The sequence below is a fragment of the Panulirus ornatus genome, chromosome 37 (genome assembly GCF_036320965.1).
Source record: "Panulirus ornatus isolate Po-2019 chromosome 37, ASM3632096v1, whole genome shotgun sequence".
NCBI lineage: Eukaryota > Metazoa > Arthropoda > Malacostraca > Decapoda > Palinuridae > Panulirus > Panulirus ornatus.
Window position 1 is genome coordinate 20,514,699 of NC_092260.1, and position 25,398 is coordinate 20,540,096.

At 42.1% G+C, this 25,398-nt stretch overlaps 1 protein-coding gene across 6 annotated transcripts in view; it reads left to right on the forward strand.

The window, feature by feature from the left end:
* LOC139760563 (kin of IRRE-like protein 1) overlaps positions 1-25,398 on the forward strand; it is a 422,115-nt gene that overhangs the window by 336,582 nt on the left and 60,135 nt on the right. For all 6 annotated transcript variants that reach the window (XM_071683908.1, XM_071683912.1, XM_071683910.1 and 3 more), the window contains one exon: positions 15,276-15,384. In XM_071683908.1, the coding sequence (XP_071540009.1) occupies positions 15,276-15,384 (109 nt within the window). The remainder of the gene's footprint in view (positions 1-15,275; positions 15,385-25,398) is intronic.

The window sequence follows — 25,398 nt, forward strand, 5'->3', positions numbered from 1 at the left end:
GTGAAGGTGTGAGTGGCCTCGACACCTTATATTACTCTTTTTTTATATACATCCGTGAAGGGAGTATGAGTCCATGTATATGTGTATTTATGTCAGTGTGGATGATTTTGGATGTCATTCCGCCAACATGGGGTTACGATACGAGTCAAAAAGGTCACCGTCGGAAGGTTGTATCATCTTCAGTGGTATATTGTCTCGTCGAAGAGCTTCGTACTCCAGAAGAGTCCATTATTTCCATGCTACCGATTGGGACGCAGCCTTGAAGCTGTAGGAGCCCGATAATAAAAAGGTTCCTCGGTTCTGTGATTTATCTATGTAATTGGGGTATCACGTGTGGGTTAATTCCAAGGGAATTATTATTTTTCATGAATAGGTATTTTTTTTCTTTCCATTGACTGTCGGCAAAAAGAAAAAAAACTCCCTTATGAACCCCCCCCCCCCCCTTTCCTTTTTAGCTCTTTTCCAATAGAAAATACAATTCATGAAAAGGATCTCAAAAGGATTGGTCATTAAATTACGTGTTCAGCTTCTTCAGTTCCTGTGAGAGGGAAGTGAACCGATAATGCTACTTGCATTTCCACCATACTGAGGCGCTGACATAGAAAGGTGGCTGTCCTCTCATTCTACTTCGAATCAATCCGCTGTGTTCAAAACTCGTTGAAAATATGATAGGCATTTTCGCCTTCTAGTCTCAGCGTTGCTGAATCGAATGGAGCAAGAATGAAGCTGTTTCTGATCTTTATATTTCCTTTGGTGTTGCTATATCTTGAAGTCTGCAACACCTGTGTATATATATATATATATATATATATATATATATATATATATATATATATATATATATATATATATATATATATCCTTGGGTATATGGGAGAAAGAATACTCCCCACCTATATCCTGATTGTCGAACAGTGTGACTAAGAGGGGTGGAAGCGATGGGTTAAAAATCCCCCACCTCGGGCATCATCATTTTCTAAATGTAGCGACAGGAAGAGGAGCAAAGTGAAGCTTTGTCTGTGACGGAGTAGTTCATGAAATGCTCCCTCACTTAGGCGGTAAACGTGAGCAAGTATATATATATATATATATATATATATATATATATATATACCTATTGGAAAATCTTTAGCTTACTCTCGACACGAAAAGGATTACCAGCGTCGAGGAATTCGGATGACAAATACACATACCGTCGGCCATTCCGATTTTCTTCCATATCAAAATAAACGGACAAGAATTATGAAATTGAGGTGTTGAACCGGTGCTGACATCTGGATATATATATTTTTTTTGAAAGGGGTCACCATAGTCGTTTTCTTCTTTCCCTACCATGAATGAATGTTATCTGAAAAGGGCAATTGGCGTACTTGTAGATCTAAAGGCACGTCACGACATTTTCTATAAACGCAATTTCCCCACTGATAACCGCCGTTTTCAATAACTCGATGTGGTATTTGAAAACTTTTTTTTTGGGGGGGACCACTAAAAATAAATTTGGTTTTTATGACTCTATCCCCTTCCGCCCAGCAGCTATTCATACAAATAAAAATGGCATATAAATTGTGAGAGAGAAAAAAAATTACTGTACTTTTTGCTGTTACAGAGCCGTTTTTATTGTGAGTTTATGAGAGGAAGTGTCAGAAATTTATTATTGAGGAGAATCAATTGATATAAAATTTAGGTCTCTCTTACATATGGCTGCCAATGTCAGAAGGTGTCAAGTATTATTGTCATTCGGTATTGTAACTTAGACGAAATCGCTTCTCGGGAGCCACGTTTCTTTGAATATCTGTAGACCCATTATTTTCCTATAATAGATATAGTCTTGGGTGAGAAAGCGCCCTGGAGAGGTTATTCTCAAAGAAAACGGTAGGAGGTGTGTGTGGATTAAAGATTTTTCAGATTTTGTCCCTGCATTTAGTGTCAAGATATATATTTTTTTTGATATATATATCATAATCGTCCATAATCTATATATTTTTCTTTTTGTTCTCCATTTAAAATCTACTTTTTGTTTGATGCTCATTTGCTTATAAATTCAATGTAAAATATTTGATAGTCTATATTTATCGTATTTACAGCTACTCTGAGGACAAAGTTTTGAGAAAATCTCTGTGAATACCAGGGTGAGAATATCTTTGAATACAGGGGTGAAAATATCAGAAGCCTTCGTACTGATCTCTTAGTATAACAAGGCAATTATACATGTACACGAATGAGACTTAACATGAACCCAAACTTACCAAACATACCGTCTTGGATGGATCATACGAAAGTATTTGGAAATAGTTCACTAACATGGTTTCCGGACATTTGAATCTCTATAATATTTCCAGTCACCCTTTGTGTTCAGTCCCTGTATATACCTTCAGTTCTTATCAATAGATAATCTTCCGTATTTGTTTTAGATTATTTTATTTTTTATAGAAGATTATTTGTGTGTGTGTGTGTGTGTGTGTGTGTGTGTGTGTGTGTGTGTGTGTGTGTGTGTGTGTGTGTGTGTGCGTGTGTGTGTATGTGTGTGTGTGTATGTGTGTGTGTGTGTGTGTGTGTGTGTGTGTGTGTGTGTGTGTGTGTGTGTGTGTGCGCGTTCAAACCCGTTAGATATGAGAAAGGAATTAGCATGTAATCCTAATTCCAGTTTAATGAAGGACACGTTTGCATTTGAATTTATGACCGTGTTAAGAAAAAAAAAAAAAAGGAGGGGAAAAAAGCCTCTCCAAGCCTAACTTGATATTAAGGATGATAAGTTTGCTTTGGTTACGATTCAAGAAATATAGTAATAGTCTGATTTAAGGTGGTTCCGAAGCGGTACATCGTCGAGACAACTCTACCAACTCTATTCTAATATAATGTAATTAACGTAACGAGATGTATGGCTGTTCTGGCGGGCTCTTACAGTTTTCAGAACAATCTGTCATTTAGTAAAGTTCAATTTTGACTTGGAAAAGCTTCAAATGATTTCGAAGCGTTTTACAATATAGAAACTAACAGATAACTCTTATCAAACATGATCTTATATACTATAGTTTACGTAGTATGAACAATAGCTAGACCGACTCTTACTGCTTCGAGTGTTGAATCTCCTGGGCATATGTTCGTCTTAGTAAATCAAACGAACATTCTATAGACACCCACAGTATATACAGACACACCTTTAATGACCTGCGTCGCGAATTGGCCATAGACTTTTCTCAATCTGACAGAATTCGGCTCGGTACGTGCGCTTCCCGAAACGAGTTTTAGGATACTATCGTAACTACGAGACGTAGATCGTTGCTCGTACTTACTCGCCACCTCGCATCGTATATCAGAGAAGACGCCAATCTAGTCTTCTCTCATGTGTGGATCTTCCAAAGCTACTGAATCACATGATCGTTGAAGAATCGGGTATTTCTTGTTTTAGTGGGGGAGAACTCTGTATATCCTCATTTCTTTAATGACCTGCATTGGAATACAAGGGAAGGATAGATAGCAGATCCCATGGTCCATGACGTGGTTACTGCATTGGAATACAAGGGAAGGATAGATAGCAGATCCCATGGTCCATTTCGTGGTTATCATCTACATGATGGTAATAGTATTCCAAATTGATATTATGAGAGACAGAGAATAGATAGCAAAGCAAATGGTCGACTACGAATTCATTACATTAGAGTGAGAAATGCATCATTGCGAGATATGAGACATTTCGTTATGCAACATTTTTTTTTCTTGTTTTACGACCGTGAACTTGACACTTCATTTCGTTTGTGAAAGATATTAGTATTGCCACTCCCTCGAAGTTAATTACTCGTTCTAATTTACGCTAATCTTTTGTAATGAAGAGGTGTATTGGCTTGCAGTTCATTTTTGCTTTTCTGTATACATTTGATTTTACGTAAGTCGGGGAGTGTATGAGCTCGCTGGTGTGTGTGTGTGTGTGTGTGTGTGTGTGTGTGTTTGTGTTCTCGTATTCGTATGCCCTCGTGTGAGTGCGCGCGCGCGCGTGTGTATGTGTGTGTGTGTGTGTGTGTGTGTGTGTGTGTGTGTGTGTGTGTGTGTGTGTTTGACCCTGATGTTTGGTTTTAATTCATTAACGTAATCATGTCGGGTATGAGTGTTTGCACTTCCAGTCTTTATTGCTAACAGTGCAGTCATAAACCCCCCCAAAAAAAGAAGATGTAGTTACGTTGATACATCCCTCATAACTACGTGTTCATGTTGACGGACACGCCCAAGCCCCCTTCCTAGAGAGCGCTTCAGTACTGAAATGCTGAAGTCTGGTTGCCTGACAAAGTGCTGGATATGTCAACGCACCCCAATTCGTATTCCCCCCAAAACGCACCCCAAGGTCGAGCGGAACAGCCCTCTATCCCCATGTGTGTGTGTTGTTATTATTTTCCTTTTGTTTCCTCTGCTTTAGTGTGAGCTTTGGTGGAAGATCTCGACCGGGTGGGGAGTGGAAAGAAGAAGAAGAAGGTGGGGTGAAGGAGGGGTAGGAGAAGAAGAAGGTGGGGTGAAGGAGGGGGAGGAGAAGAAGAAGGGAGGGAGGGAGGGAAGAGAAATTATTCTCCCTCGAGGATCGGAAATTTGATTCTTTCGCTCGTAATCCAGTCCGTAATAGATGCTGGTGAATTGATGCAATCATTTTCAAGATATAGAAAATTCCCATGACTCTGGCCACTGTGAGGAATGTTAAAAGGGAAGGAAATCCATTAGAAATTGCATTTTGAGGTATAAATTGACCTGTTTTCACCCAGGGTCCTGAAGAGGTATGCGATCGTAAATTGAGGATTCGCCTATTAAAAGCCAAAGAGCCAAAGTATTTTTTCCCTCGGCTCCCTTAAGAAAATTAGGCTACATTTCACAGCTCAATTCTCATGAATTCTCGCTCTAAATTACATCAGGTAAAGCACTTAACAACCCATGGTATTTTAGTCTTCAATTTTTTTTTTCCTTCTCTTTTTCTTTTTTTTTTTTTTGAAAGAGAGAAAAAAAATATTAAGGCAAGGAAATTACCTTCTCTTTTTTTTTTGAAATAGAAAAAAAATACTAAGGCAAGGAAATTATCAGTAAAGCCAGATGTCAAGAATTTTTTGTTTTGTTTTTTTCTTTAACGTGTATCGATTTCTTTTTTCTTTTAATGTGGATGTTATCGTGTATGCCCAGTCTCTCTCTCTCTCTCTCTCTCTCTCTCTCTCTCTCTCTCTCTCTCTCTCTCTCTCTCTCTCTCTCTCTCTCCCCGGCGAACACCTCTTATCAGTGTGCGTCTCGCCATCTGCCCGAGTCCTCCCGGTCATCACTCACCTCCGCCCATTATTCGCATCACCTGATGTGGGCGGCCGCAGATGGTCCTTTCTCCTCCTCCTCCTCAACCACCACCACCCCTTCTCAGTCTTACTCGCCGCCTCCTCCTCCACCCTTCTCCCTTCCCATCATCACCCCTGTTCCCTCTCACCTTTCCCTCTCTGTCTCTCTCTCTCTCTCTCTCTCTCTCTCTCTCTCTCTCTCTCTCTCTCTCTCTCTCTCTCTCTCTCTCTCTCTCTCTCTGTGTGTGTGTGTGTGTGTGTGTGTGTGTCCGTGCATCTCCATTGCTCCCGACGGTAATGGACTAGGGAGTAAATTTTCCCAAGCCTTCACTGTAGCTTGGGTGAGGCAACGTGAGAGACGGTCGCGGGGGAAGGGAAGAAGAGCTGGAAGAGGAGGACTTTAGAGACGGACGCGAGAGGCTACGAATCCCTGGAGCTGGATGGTAGAAAATGAGTACTGGGACAAGAATGACGACAGACGTGTATAGATATGTAGATGGTTGGTTGAATAGAAATCTGGAGGAGGGTCTGTCTCTAGGAGAGAGAGAGACACACACACACACATTCCGGCTTCTGGGAGACGTCCTCTGGGGAGATTGAAGCTTGGACGAGAGAATTCTAGAGCCGGAGAGGCCTTGGAACAAGACGCAGGGGAGAGGTGTGTGGCGTGGGCGTGGTTCGCTTAGAGCAGGAGGCTTGGGAACGGAGGTGGGTGTCTGTGGCAGAGGAAGCGTTCGCTGGGTAGAGACGAGAGAGTGTGTGTGGCACGTGCTGGAACCTACGGCACGAACGCTGGAAGATAGATGTGGGAAGGAAAAATGCTGTACAGGGATCTATGTAAAGACGTGTGGGAAGGGGAATGGTCAGATGGGAAAGAGTTCTAGGAAGTGACAAAAGTTGACGAAGGGTTCCGTGGAGCGTAATATGGAGGAGAAGATAAAGCAGACGAGAAACGCTAGGAAAGGTATGTATGGGAAAGGGAATCTTGGTCTGGAAGAGAGTAATGGAAAGATAGGCGCTCAGAGAGGGAGAGAGTTGTTAGAGGGTATGGCGAGAGCGTGATAAAGAGAGCGAGGAATATCCTCCAAAAATATCATGGAGAGGGAGGCTTGTACGAGACGTTCCAGCAAACATCTCCTGATCGTAACCTTCAAGATTTAATTACCACAGGAATCATTCCTTAGCCATTACCACGAAGATTTTTCATTTTCCTATTACACGTTCGTCCTCCTAAATGATTTCATCTGCTGATTGGGTTGGTTTATGCATATATATAAAGAAGAAACTGAATGATTATATATGTCCTGGTCTCTAAGTCATATACTGAAGTTTGATGACACATGAACACTCAATGATTGAGAGGTGTAGAGAATCAAAAGAAGGTCAGCCTTTGCGAGGATCTTCAAGTCCAGAACGTAATGCAACAGACATGTATCCATGGGTGAGTCCTCATCTCTCTCTCTCTCTCTCTCTCTCTCTCTCTCTCTCTCTCTCTCTCTCTCTCTCTCTCTCTCTCTCTCTCTCTCTCTCTCTCTCTTCTCTCTCTCTCTCTCCCCGCCGGGTAAAGCACCGTCGCTTTCTGAGGGGTCGCCACTGTGGATACTGAGGTCCAGATAAGGTCAGCAGTGCGACGAAGGAAGAAAAAAAAGAAAAGAAAGAACTCAGACATTCAGAGACTGTGACCACGTCTAAGGTCGATGCGTTTCTCACACAGCTTCACTCACGATTAGAGAGCGAAAACTCTGGTATCTCTTGCAAGGAAACGTTTTGCGATAACCGCCTGTGGCAGGAAAACGGCGTCATATACATACATATATATATATATATATATATATATATATATATATATATATATATATATATATATATATATATATATATATGTGTGTGTGTGTGTGTGTGTGAGACATTCGCTTAGAGTTACTGATTGCGACCTTAGGTCCTGTTTTCCTGACCATATACACCTTCATGCGTCGTCTCTTCTTAGCATCACGGTCCTGCAGTTACAGATGGGAAAGAAAAAGAGAGTATTCCCATCTTTACCTCCAGCCATATGAATCGGATTAATCATGTTGCAGAATTGGGTCTTGTAAGTTGAGGGGAAAGAGATTAAGATCGATCGTCTGGGATGATCCATTACTTATGCGATTTGATTCCTTTTTTTTTTTTTGCAGTGTATCATCGCCACTTTGTAGATTGAAAAATAAGATCTCTCACACGCACACACACAACCCGGTAAGAGGAAACCTTTAATCCCTCAGAAAGATTCTCTTATTCCATTATTCCATTCCCCTTTGTCGATTCCATCTTCCCTCTCCACCATCAGTTTGCTAGTCTGCCCTTAGCGCCTCTCTCTCTCTCTCTCTCTCTCTCTCTCTCTCTCTCTCTCTCTCTCTCTCTCTCTCTCTCTCTCTCTCTCTCTCTCTCTCTCTCCCCATGCAGTTCAGCTCGCCTGCCAGCATCCCTCCCTCCCACCCGTCCGATCTTTTCCCTCCTCCACTTCAGCCGTAATCCACGACTATTATCGTTTATTTGCTGGTCGAAGTTGGCGAGGCGGCGCCCCCCAACACCGACCCACCCTGAGGCACAACCTAATTATGCAGATGGATGGCGTCGCCCTCTCCTGACGCACTTCTTATCTACGGCTGTGAATCATTAACTCTGGCAAGGGCTCCTGCGTCACTTGTATCTTCCCTCCTTCAACTGTGTATTCTCTGTTCACTGTTATGTATGTATGAGTTTGTTCACATATGTCAAATTCTCTTGATGGATGTGAACCACTCAGTGCTGGAGGGTTTATCTTCCTCACGTATATATCTCTTCCCTCCTTCACTCTGTGTTTCTTCTTATGCTCACTGTTACCATCACATCAAAGGGTCAAGTATCTAAGGAAATCTTGTTCAAAGGTATCTGATCCCTTCGCCTTTTGTCTTCGTCCGTGACGAAATGTTTGTTGAAGTTCTGAGGCTGTGTTTTTCCATATAGTTCTAAAGGTTTCATGGTGGCCGTCTGTAGGAAGTATATGATTTATGTCTTCCTTTCTTCCATCTGACTCAGGCACTGAGACTTCATATTTCCGTTTTATTTCCATTCTACTTGTGTAAGATCGACCTCCCTCAAGTCAGGGGGTTTCATTACTATTCCTCGGCTTCCTCATATTTTACTCACTTTCTCCCGATAACTCATTCTTTATAATTTCCTCCCCGTTGGACACGGGGCCATAAAGGGAAATGATGAGCGCCTATCGTTCACACCATTCATCATCACTGTATATATTCCTCCTCCGCCATTTCATCTCTTTCCGCTCGTTTGCTGCCTCGATTCGTTTCATCTTCCCTCTGGTTTATGAAGGAATTCCTGCAGCGTTTTAGTATCAATCTTTCACGGTAGTCATTTCCTGGCTCCCACGGTTGCCGTGTTCATTATCATGATGCACTTATGTAATTGCCCGGATGATTTGGTGTTAGTGGCAGAGATAAGCTATTTTCTTAATTTGTTTTTTTCTTCTCTCATATTTTTCCCCACCCGTTGAGAATAGTTAGAATAAATCACATAACCAGGGAGGGTCTTTTTGGCGACGACACATAAGGAAAATTTCCCTTCTGGTACCGGGTCTTAAGGCTTGTTTTCCTACTGTAGTTGGAGTATGGATTACGTACGTGAAATACATTAAAAGGAATTTCAAGCTAACTATCTTAGACTCCATCCATCATCTCCGGTTCCTGGCGTGATCTGAGAGGGGGGATGCAGATGGTTCTGCCCATCTGGGTCGGTCTGCCACAAGCGCTGGGACAGGTTGCTTACCCACGTTAACGTCCAGTGTGGTTTTGATGAGCTCCTGCCTTGCCCCTCCCACTATGGGGTATTTCAAGGCCACTTTGCTCCAGAAGACTAAAGGGTCTGATTATGCTTCATCGGGTTCAGAATCTATGTAGTACACGTTATCATTCTAATTTTGTTCTTGTACTTAGGATCTTTCTGAGCTTTTTCTCCCTTTAATGTCAGCTCCTCCAAAGTTCTCAAAATCTTCTGGGAAATCAGATAGCAGCAAGATTAGACATACATACAGATCCACGCCCTCTGTCACCCACTCTTCCACGTTAAGATGGTGACGCCGCCAGGTCTGAGGGGAGTGAGTTCTCTTGCTGCCGGGCATCTGGAAGTGGCAAGCTTTCCTTTCATTATGATATCTCCTTTTTCCAGACTTCAGGGCAAGACGTCCATATTCCTCAGCCCGTCTCTTCACCACACATACACATTAATAAGCTGTCTGGTTAGAGGTGGCAGGGCGAAGGGGCTATAGTAACAAGGGGGAAGAGGAGAAACGAGAATTTACAGCTGCTAGTAAGAGCTTCCTGGAGAGCAGAGATGCCAAGCGTCGGGAGGTGAGGCAGATGTTTTCGCCTGCAATGAAGGCGACCCAATTTGTTCTAGCCTGGGATCCGTAAAAGACTCTTGACTCGGTAGAAGGGAATGTACGACTATTCCGGGAGGTAAGGATAGAAGGAAGTAATCCTCCGTATCAGCGGTGTAATGATGGTGATAGAAGGAAATCTATCCATCGGCAATTTTGAGGCATTCGATGATTTCGGGAATAGCAGATGGGGCGATCTGAGAGGCTGTGAGCGATAAGCTTGCCTCCCAAACAAATTGGAAGTTAACGGAAATTTAGATTATTTTTTTTTTCTTTCACAAAACTAGACTCAGACGTTTCGCAAGTATCCAGTGAGTTTCCTCAAATGTCGCTCAAGGAAGGAGAGCATTTGAAGAAGAAAAGATATACTCCAAAAATATTCAGATTTCTAGTAAGGAGGTGATTAACGTAATATGCACAGTTAGCATTGCTAACTGAAGCTTTATCCCCCCATGATGTTGTTAATGGCTTGGGGTCGTGTTGAGGGCACCAAGAAGACCCTGATGGTTTATCGGTCACATGAGGGCTTCCCAGGAAAACATTGCCATTGGAACTAATGCCGTAGATACATTGCAGAAAATCTTTCGTGTTACATATGAAATATATGCTCACATGAACTGTGTATACACACACACACACACACCTGTACCGTTAACCTCTTAGTGTCGGCCTTATGTATTGCTATCCAACTCTTCTTCACTTTCTTCTTCGTAAACGAGCTGTCCAAACCATTATCCTCCCGTCTTGTGTATTATCGCGGCCAAATAATGAAATAACGCTCAGTGTACGATGTGTTTCATCACCGAATTTTGTGTTTGGGCCTCTCTCTCTCTCTCTCTCTCTCTCTCTCTCTCTCTCTCTCTCTCTCTCTCTCTCTCTCTCTCTCTCTCTCTCAGGAGGGTTAGCGACGGCTGCGCAGTGCGTCGGCGCTTCAGTGGCTATCAAATTTTACTCCTTTGTCCCAGGAATCTGAGTTTTTCTCTCTGCCTCACCCACACGTGGGCTGCTGGCTTTCAGTCCACAAACATACAACCCTCTCCATTGTACACAAAACTCTCGACAACACGTAACTCTAGATTTTCCTACATATAGCGCTACGCTCTATTCCTGCCATTTGGCAAAATATTGTGCTCTAAGTATTCCTGCATAAGCACGGCTCTCTCAGCCTCTCTCTCTCTCTCTCTCTCTCTCTCTCTCTCTCTCTCTCTCTCTCTCTCTCTCTCTCTCTCTCTCTCTCTCTCTCTCTCTCTCTCTCTCCTTCCTTTCTTTCCTGACCTTCTCGTCCTTAAAATCGCTTCTTATAACCTAATTTTCTTGCTCATCGGCTTGAGCCTCCTGCTCCTCCACCATCCCCACACCCACACACCCACCCCCAACCATCCATCCACCACCCCACCTCCTTCTTTCTCTCCCCTCCTTCGTTCCCTCCCACCCTCCTATGTCCCCCCCCCCCCCGCTCTTACGTGCCCCCTCTCCTCCACATGATCCCCCAGGCTGCATTGCTGGACTTGTCTGGGGTTCGGTGTAAGAGGCGAACCAGGAAAGGGAGTGAATATATAAACGACGACCTCTCGTCATTTACGAATTGGAAGAAGTGTTTCCCTCATTCTTGCAACGAGCTTTCTGATATTTCTTTTGCACTCTGACCTTACGTAGTTCCATATATTCCATGGTCCGTGTCACATTCTCTTCATATTCCTCCGCTGTCTTTATGCATTTGATCATTTTCCTTTGACGGAGAACGAAGGAGTTGTCTTCGTGGTCATTAGACATTCTTTTTTCTTTTTTTTCTTTACCTATTTTTCATAGTAATTACAGATAGTGTTTCTTAGTGTCTTTATTCCACGTCTTCTCTTTCCAGTTTTTTAAGATATTTTCCCAGTTCTTACTTAACCAAAAGTATTTTCCCAGTTCTTACTTAACCCATCCTGTCATTAGCCAGCCTTTCTGGCCAATGAAAACAACAATTAGAAGAGAGTTTCTCAGTCCCTACATTCCAACAGAGCCACTGGATAACGAGGAAATATATCAGTCTTTAGCCAATTAGAGAAATAATTCAGTCACGCGCTAACGTATATTATTTCTTCTATCCCATAAATTTTAATTACTATAATACCAAAATATTTCACAACCAATGTAAAGATTTTAGAATGTAGGTGGTTCCATGTCCAGAAATTATCTCATTATCACTGAATATGTGGACACACACGTGAGTCATAGATGTATTACTAATATTAGGGCGGAAGCTACGCGATACAAATCTACGGCGTTCACTTGCCGTATTTCACTATGTCCCGTAACCGCTTAGCAGACGATCGGTCCTTCGTGATTTCGCAAAGGTTTGTATTATCTAAATATATTTTACTGGTGTGTTGGTTCCTTTTTTATGTGTGTATGTGTTAAAGTTAACTTCTTTCGGGAACTAGAAATACTTTTGATAACTTTAAAGGGAGAATTTCACTTGAATATCATAAGAAATGTATGACTCTAAGATAACCAGATATACTATTAGACTTTGAGTGTAACTGAGAGTTGTAATTTAGTCTAGTTCAATTCTGCTACCTCGGGGCAAGATAATTAATCTATAGTTAATATTTTACTCTTGAGTCTTTAACCATGACTGTGTCTGCTTATGTCTACCATTTTTCTTATTATATACATATATGAATACATATATATATATATATATATATATATATATATATATATATATATATATATATATATATATATATATATATATATATATATATATATATATATATATATATATATAAACAACAGACATCATACCCGATAAAGAGCAAAGAGTTAAAAACTCCACCTCATTAACTGTCTGTACTGCCTGTCATTCAGTAATGACCAAGCATATTAATCGTTAACCTAATTGTGAATCTAATGACGCAGTAATGGGGGTTTTTAGCGATGCACTCTACGGAAACCTCTACCCACATTTAACTACATTTGTTCTCATTTCGATTACGGCTAAAATCATTTCTAGAATACATTCAAAAGAAATAAAAGACTATTTTCATCGTAAGATTTTAATGCATATTTTTTTTCATCTAGAGGGATAGTCGCTATATGTATTATTAGTCTGTATTGGAAACATGTATATGGTTAGTAGAGGAATGGTATGGGAGGTCTCTGAGAAATAAGATGGGCTGTCAGATTCAAGGATAATGGAAATTATTTCGTTGATATTTTCAAATATTGAATCCCCATAAAGCAGGAAACAAATATACATGAAAACAAGATAATGATGATCAGTACAATCTGATGCTTCCAGTGTTTTCATTATATAGGTTCCGATGTTATATTCTCCTTTCTTTCCCTTATACGTCACCAAGGGCTTCCAAGTGTACCTTTGTCCTTTTTTCTCGAGCCTCGACTCAAAAACTTGTGCTGTAATCTTTTCATTTGTGAATAGTCCAAAGTTGAGATATCAGTGGCATACCATGTAACGTTGTTCTGAAGTATGAAGCAGGGGGTAGGGACTTATTTTTTTGTTTAATCTTAGAGTTTGTGTTTCATCACGGAGTGTTTTAGGTCAGAGTGGGATCACTAACTTTGGGGAACAGATAATCTGATACTCCATAGACGTCCTACATAAAGCAAATGACAAGGTGAATAGACGAAAGTTTTTTTTCTTATATAACGTGTGGTACTGTGTTGTGCCAGCTGGCTGCTTCATTGTAAAAGTTTTATGGGCTATAGGCATAGATTTTGAGCATGATTAGTATGATTCTTAGCACGATGGTACAAACCTGGAGCATGATGGAGCGATCCTTATTCATAACAGCATCACGTTTGACCTGAGCCTTAAGGATCGGGTCAAAGACCAGACCCCTAATATCATGGGGCTGTACAGTTCTTCCTTAAAGGCATTACCATCGTATTATTCTTTCAGTGTATAAACCAGATGCGGTTAAACACCTTTTCTAGGGATGTATCATCCTCTCTTGTTCCTGTGCAAATGTTACAGTAGCAGAACAGGGAAGCCTTCTGCCCTAACTTTTACTTCGTTAATCCATTTTCGATATTTCTACACTGCCGTTCACCTCCCGTATGTCCAAACAGGTTTTGTGTAACTTACCATTCTGTCAGTGACAGTTCTCATGTTGAAGCACGAATCTTTTCTGTATTGTGCTAGCGTGGACGTCATATTTTTTTTTATATTTCTTGTTGTTTGTTGTGTGTGTGTGTGTGTGTGTGTGTGTGTGTGTGTGTGTGTTTGAGTCTTTCTTTTCTATACATACGTTCATTTTCATACTTTACATTATTTCCAAATTGGTCAAATGATTAGTTTTTTTTTACTTTGATCTTGCATTATGATTCCTTCCCTTTCTTTCTAACATGTCACTGTTCTTTCTAAGTCTGTAGTTTCCCCATAAGTGACAAGGAACCTTTTACTTACTGTCAAAACTTCAGTATCCCCGGCCCTAGTTTACTTTTTTTTTCTTTTTGCAGCACCTCCCTCGATGCTCAAATTTACTTAATCTTCCTTAACATTACTGCATAAGTTGATTCCTCTTCGACTCCCCTTCATTTCCACTCAGTCAGGTGACTCCCTGGAAACCCTTGGACACTTTTCAATTCAAAATGACTCTCTCGCTATTCCTCTCGTAACAATTTCCTTCATAATACTTTTCACATCAACCTTCCCGATACTTTCCTTCACTTTAAACGTAGAGGAAACATCCTCTTATCTCCTCCCCTAAGCATTAACTTTAGTAACTATCTCCTGGGCCCCACTCACACCTGGGCTAGCTTCAGTAATTCTGCCCTGATGTCTCCCTGCAGTTTCAGCAGCTTAACCCAGTTGTCTCCTCTCCCTTTAGAATTAAGCTTTTGCCATTCTTGCCTCATGTCGCCCCAGAGAGAGTTAGCTTCACTCTAGTCTTTCCTGCCGATTAGCACTCTTCCTTGACACTTCCATTTACAGTTAACAACTGTTACTCGTTACTTAAGTATTCCTAAAATACTTAATTAACTTATGGTGTTCCTTGACGCCTCCTGTCTTTGCCACATTTCAGAAACTCTACCGTGACACCTTCCTTCCCACAGAGTAAACGTCAACACCTGCTCCCTGATGTATCCCATAAAAGCTCATTTCATGTTACCTTCCTCGCCCTTGAAGACTCCTCCTTGGAGAGGAACTCACTGACCCCTCTACTCGTCTCTCCACTCAGCGTTTTCACCATCATCAAAATTCTTCTCATCTCTTCCCCCAGTGTTAATATCACTGACTCTCTGCCTTTATGTTCTCCTTACTGCCAGCCCCACTGACCTTCCCTTGATCTTTTGCCTCAGCGTTAACTCCACAGACTAGCACCTTATATCTTACTTCAACATTAAGTCCATTGAAGTCCCCTTTAGTTCTTGCCTCAGTGTTAACTAACCCTCTCTATATCTCTTGTCTCGAACTTCAGTGCCCTTCCTTTATCTCTTGCCTCAACTTTAACTACACTAACCTTACCCCATGCCTCAGCTTTAACTACCCTCCCTTTAAACTCTTGCCTCAACGTTCAATCCACTGACCCTCAATTCATCTCTTCCCCTCACAGCTGACGTACACACCGATCACACAGATGGACTACGGCTTCCTGCTCTGCTGGGCCACAAACTCGGTGGGCAAGCAGCGAGAGCCGTGTGTCTTCAAGATCTTCCCTGCAGGTAAGTTGTGGGGAAAATGTGTGGGGGTTTTCATCGTAGTCAACAGCATCTTCATAACACCATCATAGTTCAACATCTGGGGGAAGAAGACACTCAGATATTTCGGCTTTAGCGTGGAAAAGAGGAGGTGAAGAAAGAGAAGAGAAAAACAGAGAGAGAGAATAGTTAATATCGCATCCTCTTGAATGTTGATGATTTAGGCACTGAATTCCTTTGTTAGAGATTCCACAACGGGAGAGACACACCGACCTGGCAGGTGGAGATAGTTTGTGAGATAACGTTTTGCCAACTTTCCTACCTTCATTGCTACTTAAAGTCGACCATATGGCTTACATACTTTCATGTTGTCTCCTTTGCATTGTAGATGATTTCTTCGTCTTGAGTAATTCCCATAGGTTAGTAGTGTACAGGGAATACATGAAACGTTATAAAGTAGATGAAATACATTGGCGCTACAGGATATATAGGGTATAACTTCCCAAGTCATTCTGCAGGACGCAAATATACGTATAACGAAGTCGTTCATGTAATGGAAAATGACAGCATCTGTACATGTAATGATCAGTCATTCTATTTTTTCTATGACAACGTCATGATCCTTTTTACTCGTCATGTCTATATACTTTATACATGTTTCGTATCATCACAAACTTGAGCACGTACAGCCAAAACAGACGCCCACAAACTCGCATTTTCACACTTACAGAAACAAACAGAAAATCAGATACACTATAGTACACAGACAAGAAACACACACACACACACACACACACATATATATATATATATATATATATAGAGAGAGAGAGAGAGAGAGAGAGAGAGAGAGAGAGAGAGAGAGAGAGAGAGAGAGAGAGAGAGAGAGAGAGAGAGACAGACAGACAGACAGACAGACAGACAGACAGAGACAGAGAGAGAGACGGACAGACAGACAGACTGACAGACAGACAGACAGATAAAAGACAGTGGCACGTACACATGCATGTAGACGCGCACACAGATACACACAAAGGCACGTCAGTATGCATCCTGCAGCAGCATTCACCTTCCGGACAGGCACTCCACACCCTGTTAGCATGGTGATGGGGAACACAGGCGGCCCAGCTTACAAAAAGAGCATTCAGTCGTGGCGACAGTTTTGGTGTAAATGAAAACAAAAGAGAAGGGTAAAGTAGAGAAACGGGGAAAGATAGGATGTAAGAATCGTAAGAAAAGTATATCCAAAGTAGTGTCCAGCACAAGAGTACCAGCAGCCAAATTACTTTTAAAGTAGAAGACTCGAAAATGATATCTTTTTGAGTCTGGGCTTCTGGCTGTCCGCGGGTAATATTCCTTCCACACAATACTCTTGCCACAGACTCTGATTGTTTGCCTACTGTTGTTTGCTAATATGGAAAGAGCTCCAGAGGGAGCGGGATGAGTTGGGGGAGGGTGGGTGCAGTAATTGTATCCTCCTCCCACTCCGCCCTCCAGGAACAATGGGGTCTGTCGCATCGATCGTGTTCCCCGAATGCTCCCCTGATATACACGTCAAACACACTTAAAGCCAACACTTCCGTTGTTCTCTTATGTGCTTGATGGATGAATGATTGCGTTCTCTTCTTCTTCCTCCTCCTCCTCCTCTTCTTTCTCCTCCTTCTTCTCCTCTCCCTCTTCTTCCTTCTCCTCCTCCTTCTTCTTCTCCTCCTCCTGGTAATGGTTTTTATTCGCTCATCCACGCAGGGAATATTTCAGTATAGACAATAACTCGCATACCCTCAGTGCTTAATGAGCTGTAACTATGAATGATGTTGGTGAATGCATTCAGATGGCAATATATTTCACTGTCTATATCATGACCCTACTCTATCACTAGATGCCTAAACAGATTTCGTGTGCGCAGATGTTTCTTGATTCTGATGATACAAGCACTTATATAAAATGCTGTCGTCGTCAGATGTCGTTGAAATGATAATGGTAACATAAAGGTCTGGTTCCCACCTTCGTTATAGCAGCTTTAGTACGGGTTTCCCAGTAAGTCGTGCACTTGGACATGCCATCAATACGGGCGAGTGTATTGTGTATGTATTGTACACTGAGAACATACCATATCTGGTCTTGTTCCACATCCACTGTTGAGAAATGTAACTATCGTCATTTTTTAATCACATTGCTTACCTATATGTCTTCGATTTTCACTCATTTACCCTTTCAGATTATCTTTTCTTTCGTAGGTCACGTCATTTCCTATCATTTCATGCAGAATTCCCAAGATTATTTCGTATAAGTCCTTACGTCTCTCCCTGGAGCCTGGGTGATTCGCCACCCCTTTCTGTCAGTCCAACTTTCATCTGGGATCTTCTTCCCCCTCATCTCTTACTGACCTCACCGTCCCACGTCCCTTTACCTCCCCGTCCCACCTCTCTCTCTCTCTCTCTCTCTCTCTCTCTCTCTCTCTCTCTCTCTCTCTCTCTCTCTCTCTCTCTCTCTCTCTCTCTCTCTCTCTCTCTCTCTCTTTTCCTCTCCGAGTATCTCCCCTGTGATCTGGTGGCGTTTCGTCACCCTCGGCGTCATCCACCAACCCGACCCTTCTCCATCACCCTTCACAAAGCCTCGAGAACCGAACAAGTGAACTTCTTCCCCCACCCCACCCAAACCTCCGAAGACCCAGCCGCCACCTAAGGTGTTCTCGAGAGCTATCCGTCAACCTGGTTAGAGAAGAAAAAAAAGAGAAAAAAAAAAGAAAAAAAAGGTGAACCACGAGAATCGTTCCACTTGAGCCATACGGTCGCCACTGAACGATATATTACGAAACCTAAAGGCCACCGTGTTGAGAGGGGCGAAGGAGGAGGATGTATGAAGACAACGACCATGTGAAGAGCAGCTGACGATGATAATGAGAGTGTTGCGTGTGAGGAAACCCGGTGGAAAAGAAAAGTTCTTGAGTGAGTCATATGGACCGTCAGGTTGTGGTATATGTGTCTGATGCAGCCACTGCCATAGAGACGCTGCCACAGGAACAACTGGACGAAGTCGAGGATACACGTATTGGCTTCTGGGTAGCAGAGTAAAGAAAGGTTTTAGAAGCAGAGGAGGAGTCAGCCACTTACGTGATCTGCATCTTAGTGGCTTCACAGTGTTCAACCGAACCTCAAGATTCACAGGAGATTTTCGATTCTTGCACTTGATTGTAGTTTCCTGCGTAAGACAAAGAGCGCCATGAACAGACTAAGAAAAGGCTGCATCCTCAGTCGTTGCATGACATACTGTGATATGTTCTACAGAAGTGCACGGTCATTGAATTACGTTGTTTATATATATATATATATATATATATATATATATATATATATATATATATATATATATATATATATATATGTAATACATACATATCCTTTGGGATCTGGGAGAAAGAATGCTTCCCACGTATTCCCCGCGTGTCATAGAAGGCGACTAAAACGGGAGGGAGCGTGGGGGTCGAAATCCTCCCGTCTCGTTTTTGATTTTCCAAACGAAGGAATAGAGAAGGGGGCCATGTGAGGATATTCCCTCAAAGGCTCAGTCCTCTGTTCTTAACGCTACCTCGCTAACATGGAAAATGGCGAAAAGTATGAATATATATATATATATATATATATATATATATATATATATATATATATATATATATATATATATATATATATATATATATATATATATATATATATATGTATACCTTTATGTTTGAAATATCTCCAAGAATTCGTTGATACGAAACCCAATTCTGTTTCAACACCATCGTTTTTCTCCACGCCATAAAAAAGAATTTTGGTCCACATTAGTAGATGTCGCACTGTATCATCTGTAATCTCTAGTGATTTGAAAGTCAATTTCAGTTTGCATAATTACCTTTTAACAATGGCAAATAATGTTTCCTAGTCAATGAGGCGAATAGGCTTTCAGGAAACGCTTAATGTTAAGCCATGATTGATAAAACCTAATGCTCGATACAACGTTTCCATAAAAAAAAAGAAATGATTATGTTTATGGTTCACAATTTCCGGCGTGGAATGCGATTTTCTTTTTTTTTTTTTTTGGTTCATTCTAGATACTGTATATGACTTTTTTTTGTCATAATTCAACTCGATAGCTAATGACAGCTTCAGAAGTCCCACTGTTGATTTCTTGAAATCTCAATCTCTCTCTCTCTCTCTCTCTCTCTCTCTCTCTCTCTCTCTCTCTCTCTCTCTCTCTCTCTCTCTCTCTCTCTCTCTCTCTCTCTCTCTCTCTCTCTCAGACCGTAAACGAACGATGCTAATGGAATCGTCACGCGTCCGGGTGTTGATGGGGTAGATGGGAAGGCCTTAGGGAAAGGGGAGGTGATCTTGGCCTATAAGGCCAATAAGCCTTTGGAGAGCCTTCACTATAACCCTTATGACAGTCATCTGGCTCCTGCGGTTGGGGGAAGAGGGAGGGATGATAATCGTATCCCCCCGTAAGATTTAAGGCTGGTTGTAAAATTTGTGTGCGTAATGGCCTGTTTGTAATTATCTACTTATAAAGTTTTGGCGGTGGTAGAGTTTTTACACTCGTGGGGAACCCATTTCTTTACCTTCTGACGAGATGGTTTGGAAACTTAAAAAAAGGTTATGATCGCGTCACACGTCATTTTTCTCTCTTCCATGTGGGCAAATTTGAAAGCTTTTCGTCTTATCCTGTAATAAAGATATTCTGGTATCATCCGATCTGGTCTTCTGGTTGTGCTTTGACTGAACTCCAAGAGTACATTCTAGTTTTGGTCTTGTGTAGGATCAGAACACTTTGCTGAAGACTTTCTTTTTTTCATCCATATACTTCAATGCTATTCTAATATTTGCTGACAGAGACACTGTCTCCTTTACTCTTCATATGATGTGGGATTCTGGCGAAAGGTAAAGGACACACTTTCGACTCCTAGAACCCTCTCTCACACACAGATTCCTGCAGCTTATAACCCACCAAGTGCTAAGCGTGTTGAGGCCTTCTTTCCCTGTGACGTATCCTCATTACTTTAACTATTGCAAGTGTTCAAGATCCTCTTGTTAAGTTATCGATGCGATCTTGACATCAGGTTCAAGCTCCCCTCGTAAGTTATTGATCCCATCCAATCCATGCTTTTCACTACCTACCCTCACGACCTTTGTATACTTATGACCTTTGTAGACATGTTCAGGTAGGAGACTTTAACATCTGGCGAGTCATTTGCATTATCAAGAATGTTTATGGTCCCAGATTAGAACCCTGCGGCACTCCACTGATCACTTTAATCTATTTTGAGAAGGCGCCTCTTACATGCTTCCTTCCTTCCCATCCGCTAGGTTAATCTCCTGTCACTTGAAGGATTCTCCTATTTGTTCATGTTTGTTTGATGTGTGTGTATGTGCGTGTTATTGTGTGTGTGTGTGTGTGTGTGTGTGTGTGTGTGTGTGTGTGTGTGTGTGTGTGTGTGTGTGTGTGTGTGTGTGTGATTACGACTTGTGTGTTACGGGGAGAGTTTTGCACTCGTGTTGCCTCTCCCCTAAATATTGTACATATGTATCGTGTATTTACTCCTACATATATGTTCACACACACACACACACACACACACACACACACACACACACACACACACACACACACACACACACACACACACCAGCATAGGCCAAGTGTGTGTGTGTGTGTGTGTGTGTGTGTGTGGGTGTGTGTGTGTGTGTTTACAAATACATTGCTGTATGTCAGGTGAAACCGATATTGCCTGTGGTAGAGTTCAAATATTTTCCTTCGGTTACAGTTTTACCTGGAAACCTGTTTGTCTCATTCTGTGCCACAGGCAGTAAGCTAGCCGGACTCAAAGAACTTTTTTAAAACTCTGCTATTGCTTGCTTACCATTAAATATTCCTGAGCCGAGTCGGCAAGGAAAATTTGCATAAGCTTGATTTGAAAGTCGGAGAAAGATTTATTGAGTCACTGTAAAGTGATGTGTATATTTGAGTCTTTGTGTCTACCTGTATGTGTGTATGGATACTCTCTGCACATGCTCCTATATATATATATATATATATATATATATATATATATATATATATATATATATATATATATATATATATATATGTTTGTGCACACACCATATACACACACACACACACACACACACAAACACCGCAGTGAGAGACCTTTAAATGTCTTTAGGAAGATGGGGTCATGCGTAACGAGCACCTGAGATGTCTGAGAGAGAATGAGCTCAGTTCAAGACGAGTGACAAGGTTAGGTGGATTGTTTGTATCTGGACTTCCAGAAAACATTTGACACTGTACCGTTGTGCCTCACGGGAGTCTGATTAATGAGCTGAATCAACAGGAAGGATTGGAGGAAGACTCTTTCAATGGATGTCTGCATCCCCTCAGAAATCCACTGTCATCCTCGTAACCCTGGACGGACACGAATAATCACTGACGGCCTAACAACCACAAACACTCATCACGCTTCAGCAGCGAACCAATAATACTTCTTCTACAACCTCACTTCAATTTGCTTGGCACCCAATTCTTTGCAACAGCACTCATCCCATCCCATCCTATCCAAACTACACCGTAACCAAACCAACCAACCCCCCGTGAAAATAAAAACTTTACAAATCTCTCGACCCCTAACAAACGTGCCATTGACTAAATACATACACGTAGTGAGGACTAGATAACCACTGAACAGCAGGCCTGTCAACTCAGTCTTAAACTCTTAACCTCTATGTAACTCCACTACTCAAGCATGTACTATTGACACGTCCTCGTCTGGGTTCTGCACATCACTCATCTCTGCAACAATACAAACACAGATTCACGATATCATCACAGAATCCGTCATGCTTAAGGTTAACTCTATTCTGAACACACTGAGCGCTTACACCCCAGCTGTCTTACACTCTCCCCTCACACAAACATACACACACACACCTCCACACTCCTTAACCTGGGGACCCGCCCAATGGACGGGGCCATCCTCCTTTGCGCTCCAGGAGTTCCACAGAAGAAGTTTGTATAGCAGAAGAGTAACTGAGTATATAAACTTTCTTGGTGCATCGCTAACAGAGGTAGAAGACATAATCAAGAGTATCCAGAGCCAAGGGAGTGCAGGATCAATACAAGTGGTGTGTGAACAAAGGACATTGATGTGTCCTTTCAACAATAGAGGAAGACACGTCCTGGGATAATATACGTTTCCTCCGGACTCATCTAAACTTATCCTGCTACAAATCAAGGAGGTGCTGCAGCCAAGAGAGAGATACATTCGGATGCAGGAGCCTAGTATTCTGGTTCTCTATTGTTCCAGTTGGCTCAGAGACCCACGACCAATGGGGCGGAAAAAGTTTAAAACTCCTTAATGAGCAAGGCGCCCTCCTCATCGAATCGACCGAGAGGACAAAGGCGTCCAGCTACCTATTCCAGCACTTGAGCATCGCAATCCAGAGGGCAATGCCACCCTCCATAATTGGTTTGCGTTGGGGGAGTTAGCAGGAACTCAACACTCTTGAAACTTTAGTTTTGAGGGCCATGTGGTATATACTTCAGATAAGGAGCGCGAGGAAAATATGTGCTTAACTGGAAAGTTAAAGACACTTGTAAGTAAGAGATGAAAGATTATCAGTTAGATATCATGACTGTTTATCTATATATAACATATCCTTGGTGAAAGTCTGTAGCTTGCTGTTAAGGAAAGTATTCCTCTTCGTAGCCATGTGACTCGACAATGAGTAATACTTCAGCGTCGGGTGAGTAGAGTCGTACACATTCATCATAGCGTCCCCGTGGCTGGGTCTGGCGTTGAGATCCATCGTGAGATAAACATGGTTTCCACTTTTCATGCGTCTCGCTACCACGCCCATCCACCGCCCGTAGCGCAAACATCGCCAACTTTATCTATCTCGGGACCTGGGAGGAGGAGGAGGAGGAGGACGTGTGCCGCCGGCTGTAATATCAACTAGACAAGGACTGGAAAATAAACAAGATGCGTTACCAGAATGACTATAAAAGCGCCGGGAGGATGCGACGTCCCAGGGAAGGAACTGCAAGGTTCATACACTCTCGAATGTGATTATGTAAATAGAGTCAAGACAAAATGGGTTTATTTATCGCAACCGCCAAGCAAACGCCTCCCTCCAGTGACGTCATGCACAGACTGGCAGCCCGGGTACCCCACAGCATGTGGAACAGAGCGAGAGAGAGAGAGAGAGAGAGAGAGAGAGAGAGAGAGAGAGAGAGAGAGAGAGAGAGAGAGAGAGAGAGAGAGAGAGCTGGAAACAGAGCCAGCAGACACCCCCACACACCCACAAACACTCCACTCCTGATATTGCTGAAATTGATGTTAATTTTCAGCTTGATTTACTGAAATTAAAATGGAGCATTTTTTTTTCTTTTTATTCTTTTTTTTTGGGTGGGGGAACTTTCGTTATATTCATTCATCATTGGAATATGCAGCTCCGAGCCTTATTCTTTTTCTTTTCCCCTAAATATTATGCAAGAGTTTGTTGGTCGGCAGATTGTATGTGGTATTTCGAGCGAAGTTTTATCCGCAAATGAATTTACCTCAATTTATGTTCATTGCGGTAGGAACGGCAGGAAGCCTCGTTAACTCTCTCTTTCATTCCTCTGTAAATTTTTTTTTTCTTTGTTCCATTTCTGTTTTTTTTTTTCAACTCGCGTGTCTCTCTCCGTGTTCTCTACACACACAGAGACACACACACACACACACACACACACACACATTCTCTCTCTCTCTCTCTCTCTCTCTCTCTCTCTCTCTCTCTCTCTCTCTCTCTCTCTCTCTCTCTCTCTCTCTCGTCGGTGGATGGTAGCCAGCCACCGACCAGGGAGGTATGTTACCTCGACTCCCGGCCTGGGTTATCCAGGGATGAGGGATGTGGGATATGCTGGGTGGTTAACGACGACAGCTGAGCACTCATCCAGTGCGTTAGTCGCTGTTGAGCGTCACTCCTTGGACCCCTTTTCTCTCTTGCTCACCCACAAAGACACGGTCCCTCCTCCATATTAACGCGTGACACTTGCCAACACATTACTCACACGACTCGTTCTTCGTAATGGGTTACTATTCTGCAATGAGCGCTACGCGTTTTACGTATCAATCTGTCTGTTACAATCACATATCAGCCATGGATCTGTTGCTTGACGTAATGGGAAAAGAATCACCAAGGCTTGTATGAACATCCACGCTCAGATATAATCATCGAAACATATTTTGCATAAGAACCGTTTTCCTCTAAGCTTCAATAATGCGTATGTTGGTAAACGTGAGGGATGGTTATATACTCCGTAAGAAGCTGTCTATTTTATTACGCGAGTATTACGCACAAGTTAACAGCAGAGAAGTTATCAAATTAAGAAATGATCTACGGTTCATTATTATTCGTTCAGTGATGATATTCTTACGGAGTTGTACGGGTCTTTATTTTTCGTTCAGTAATGTCATTCTTACGGAGTTTCAGTCGCTAGTTATCTATCAATTGTCTACCAATATAAGCTGTAATGCTCTATATATATTCACAAGAGGAAGGGACATCTCAGGACGCGCGTTCATAAAACACCTTGAGCGGCCAGTACGAACGGAGTGGGTAAATTACCAAACGACCCTTCTCACCAGTGCGAAACCACGCTCACAACAGCGACCAGCCAGTGGCGTCAGCGAGCTCCTCTGTGCTGGTCAGTAGGTCCCCACCCACCGTCCTGTTGATACTAGAATCCCTCCCTCACGCCCTACGGGATCTGAACCAACTCTAAAGTGATAGATAATAAGGTATGAACGGAGTCATTATGGTTTTTAAGATACGTTTTGTTAGGTTTGAGCAGAGGTGGTGTATGGTTGTTGTACGTGCATTTTAATATTACGATATGAGAAGTAGTATTTTAATCTCGACTAGGAAATATTGTCTTTGTTGAATGCATAATGTTAATCATGTTTTAATGTATTTTGAGTCGGGTTGTTAGTCATTATGAATTTTCATCATTCCTTCA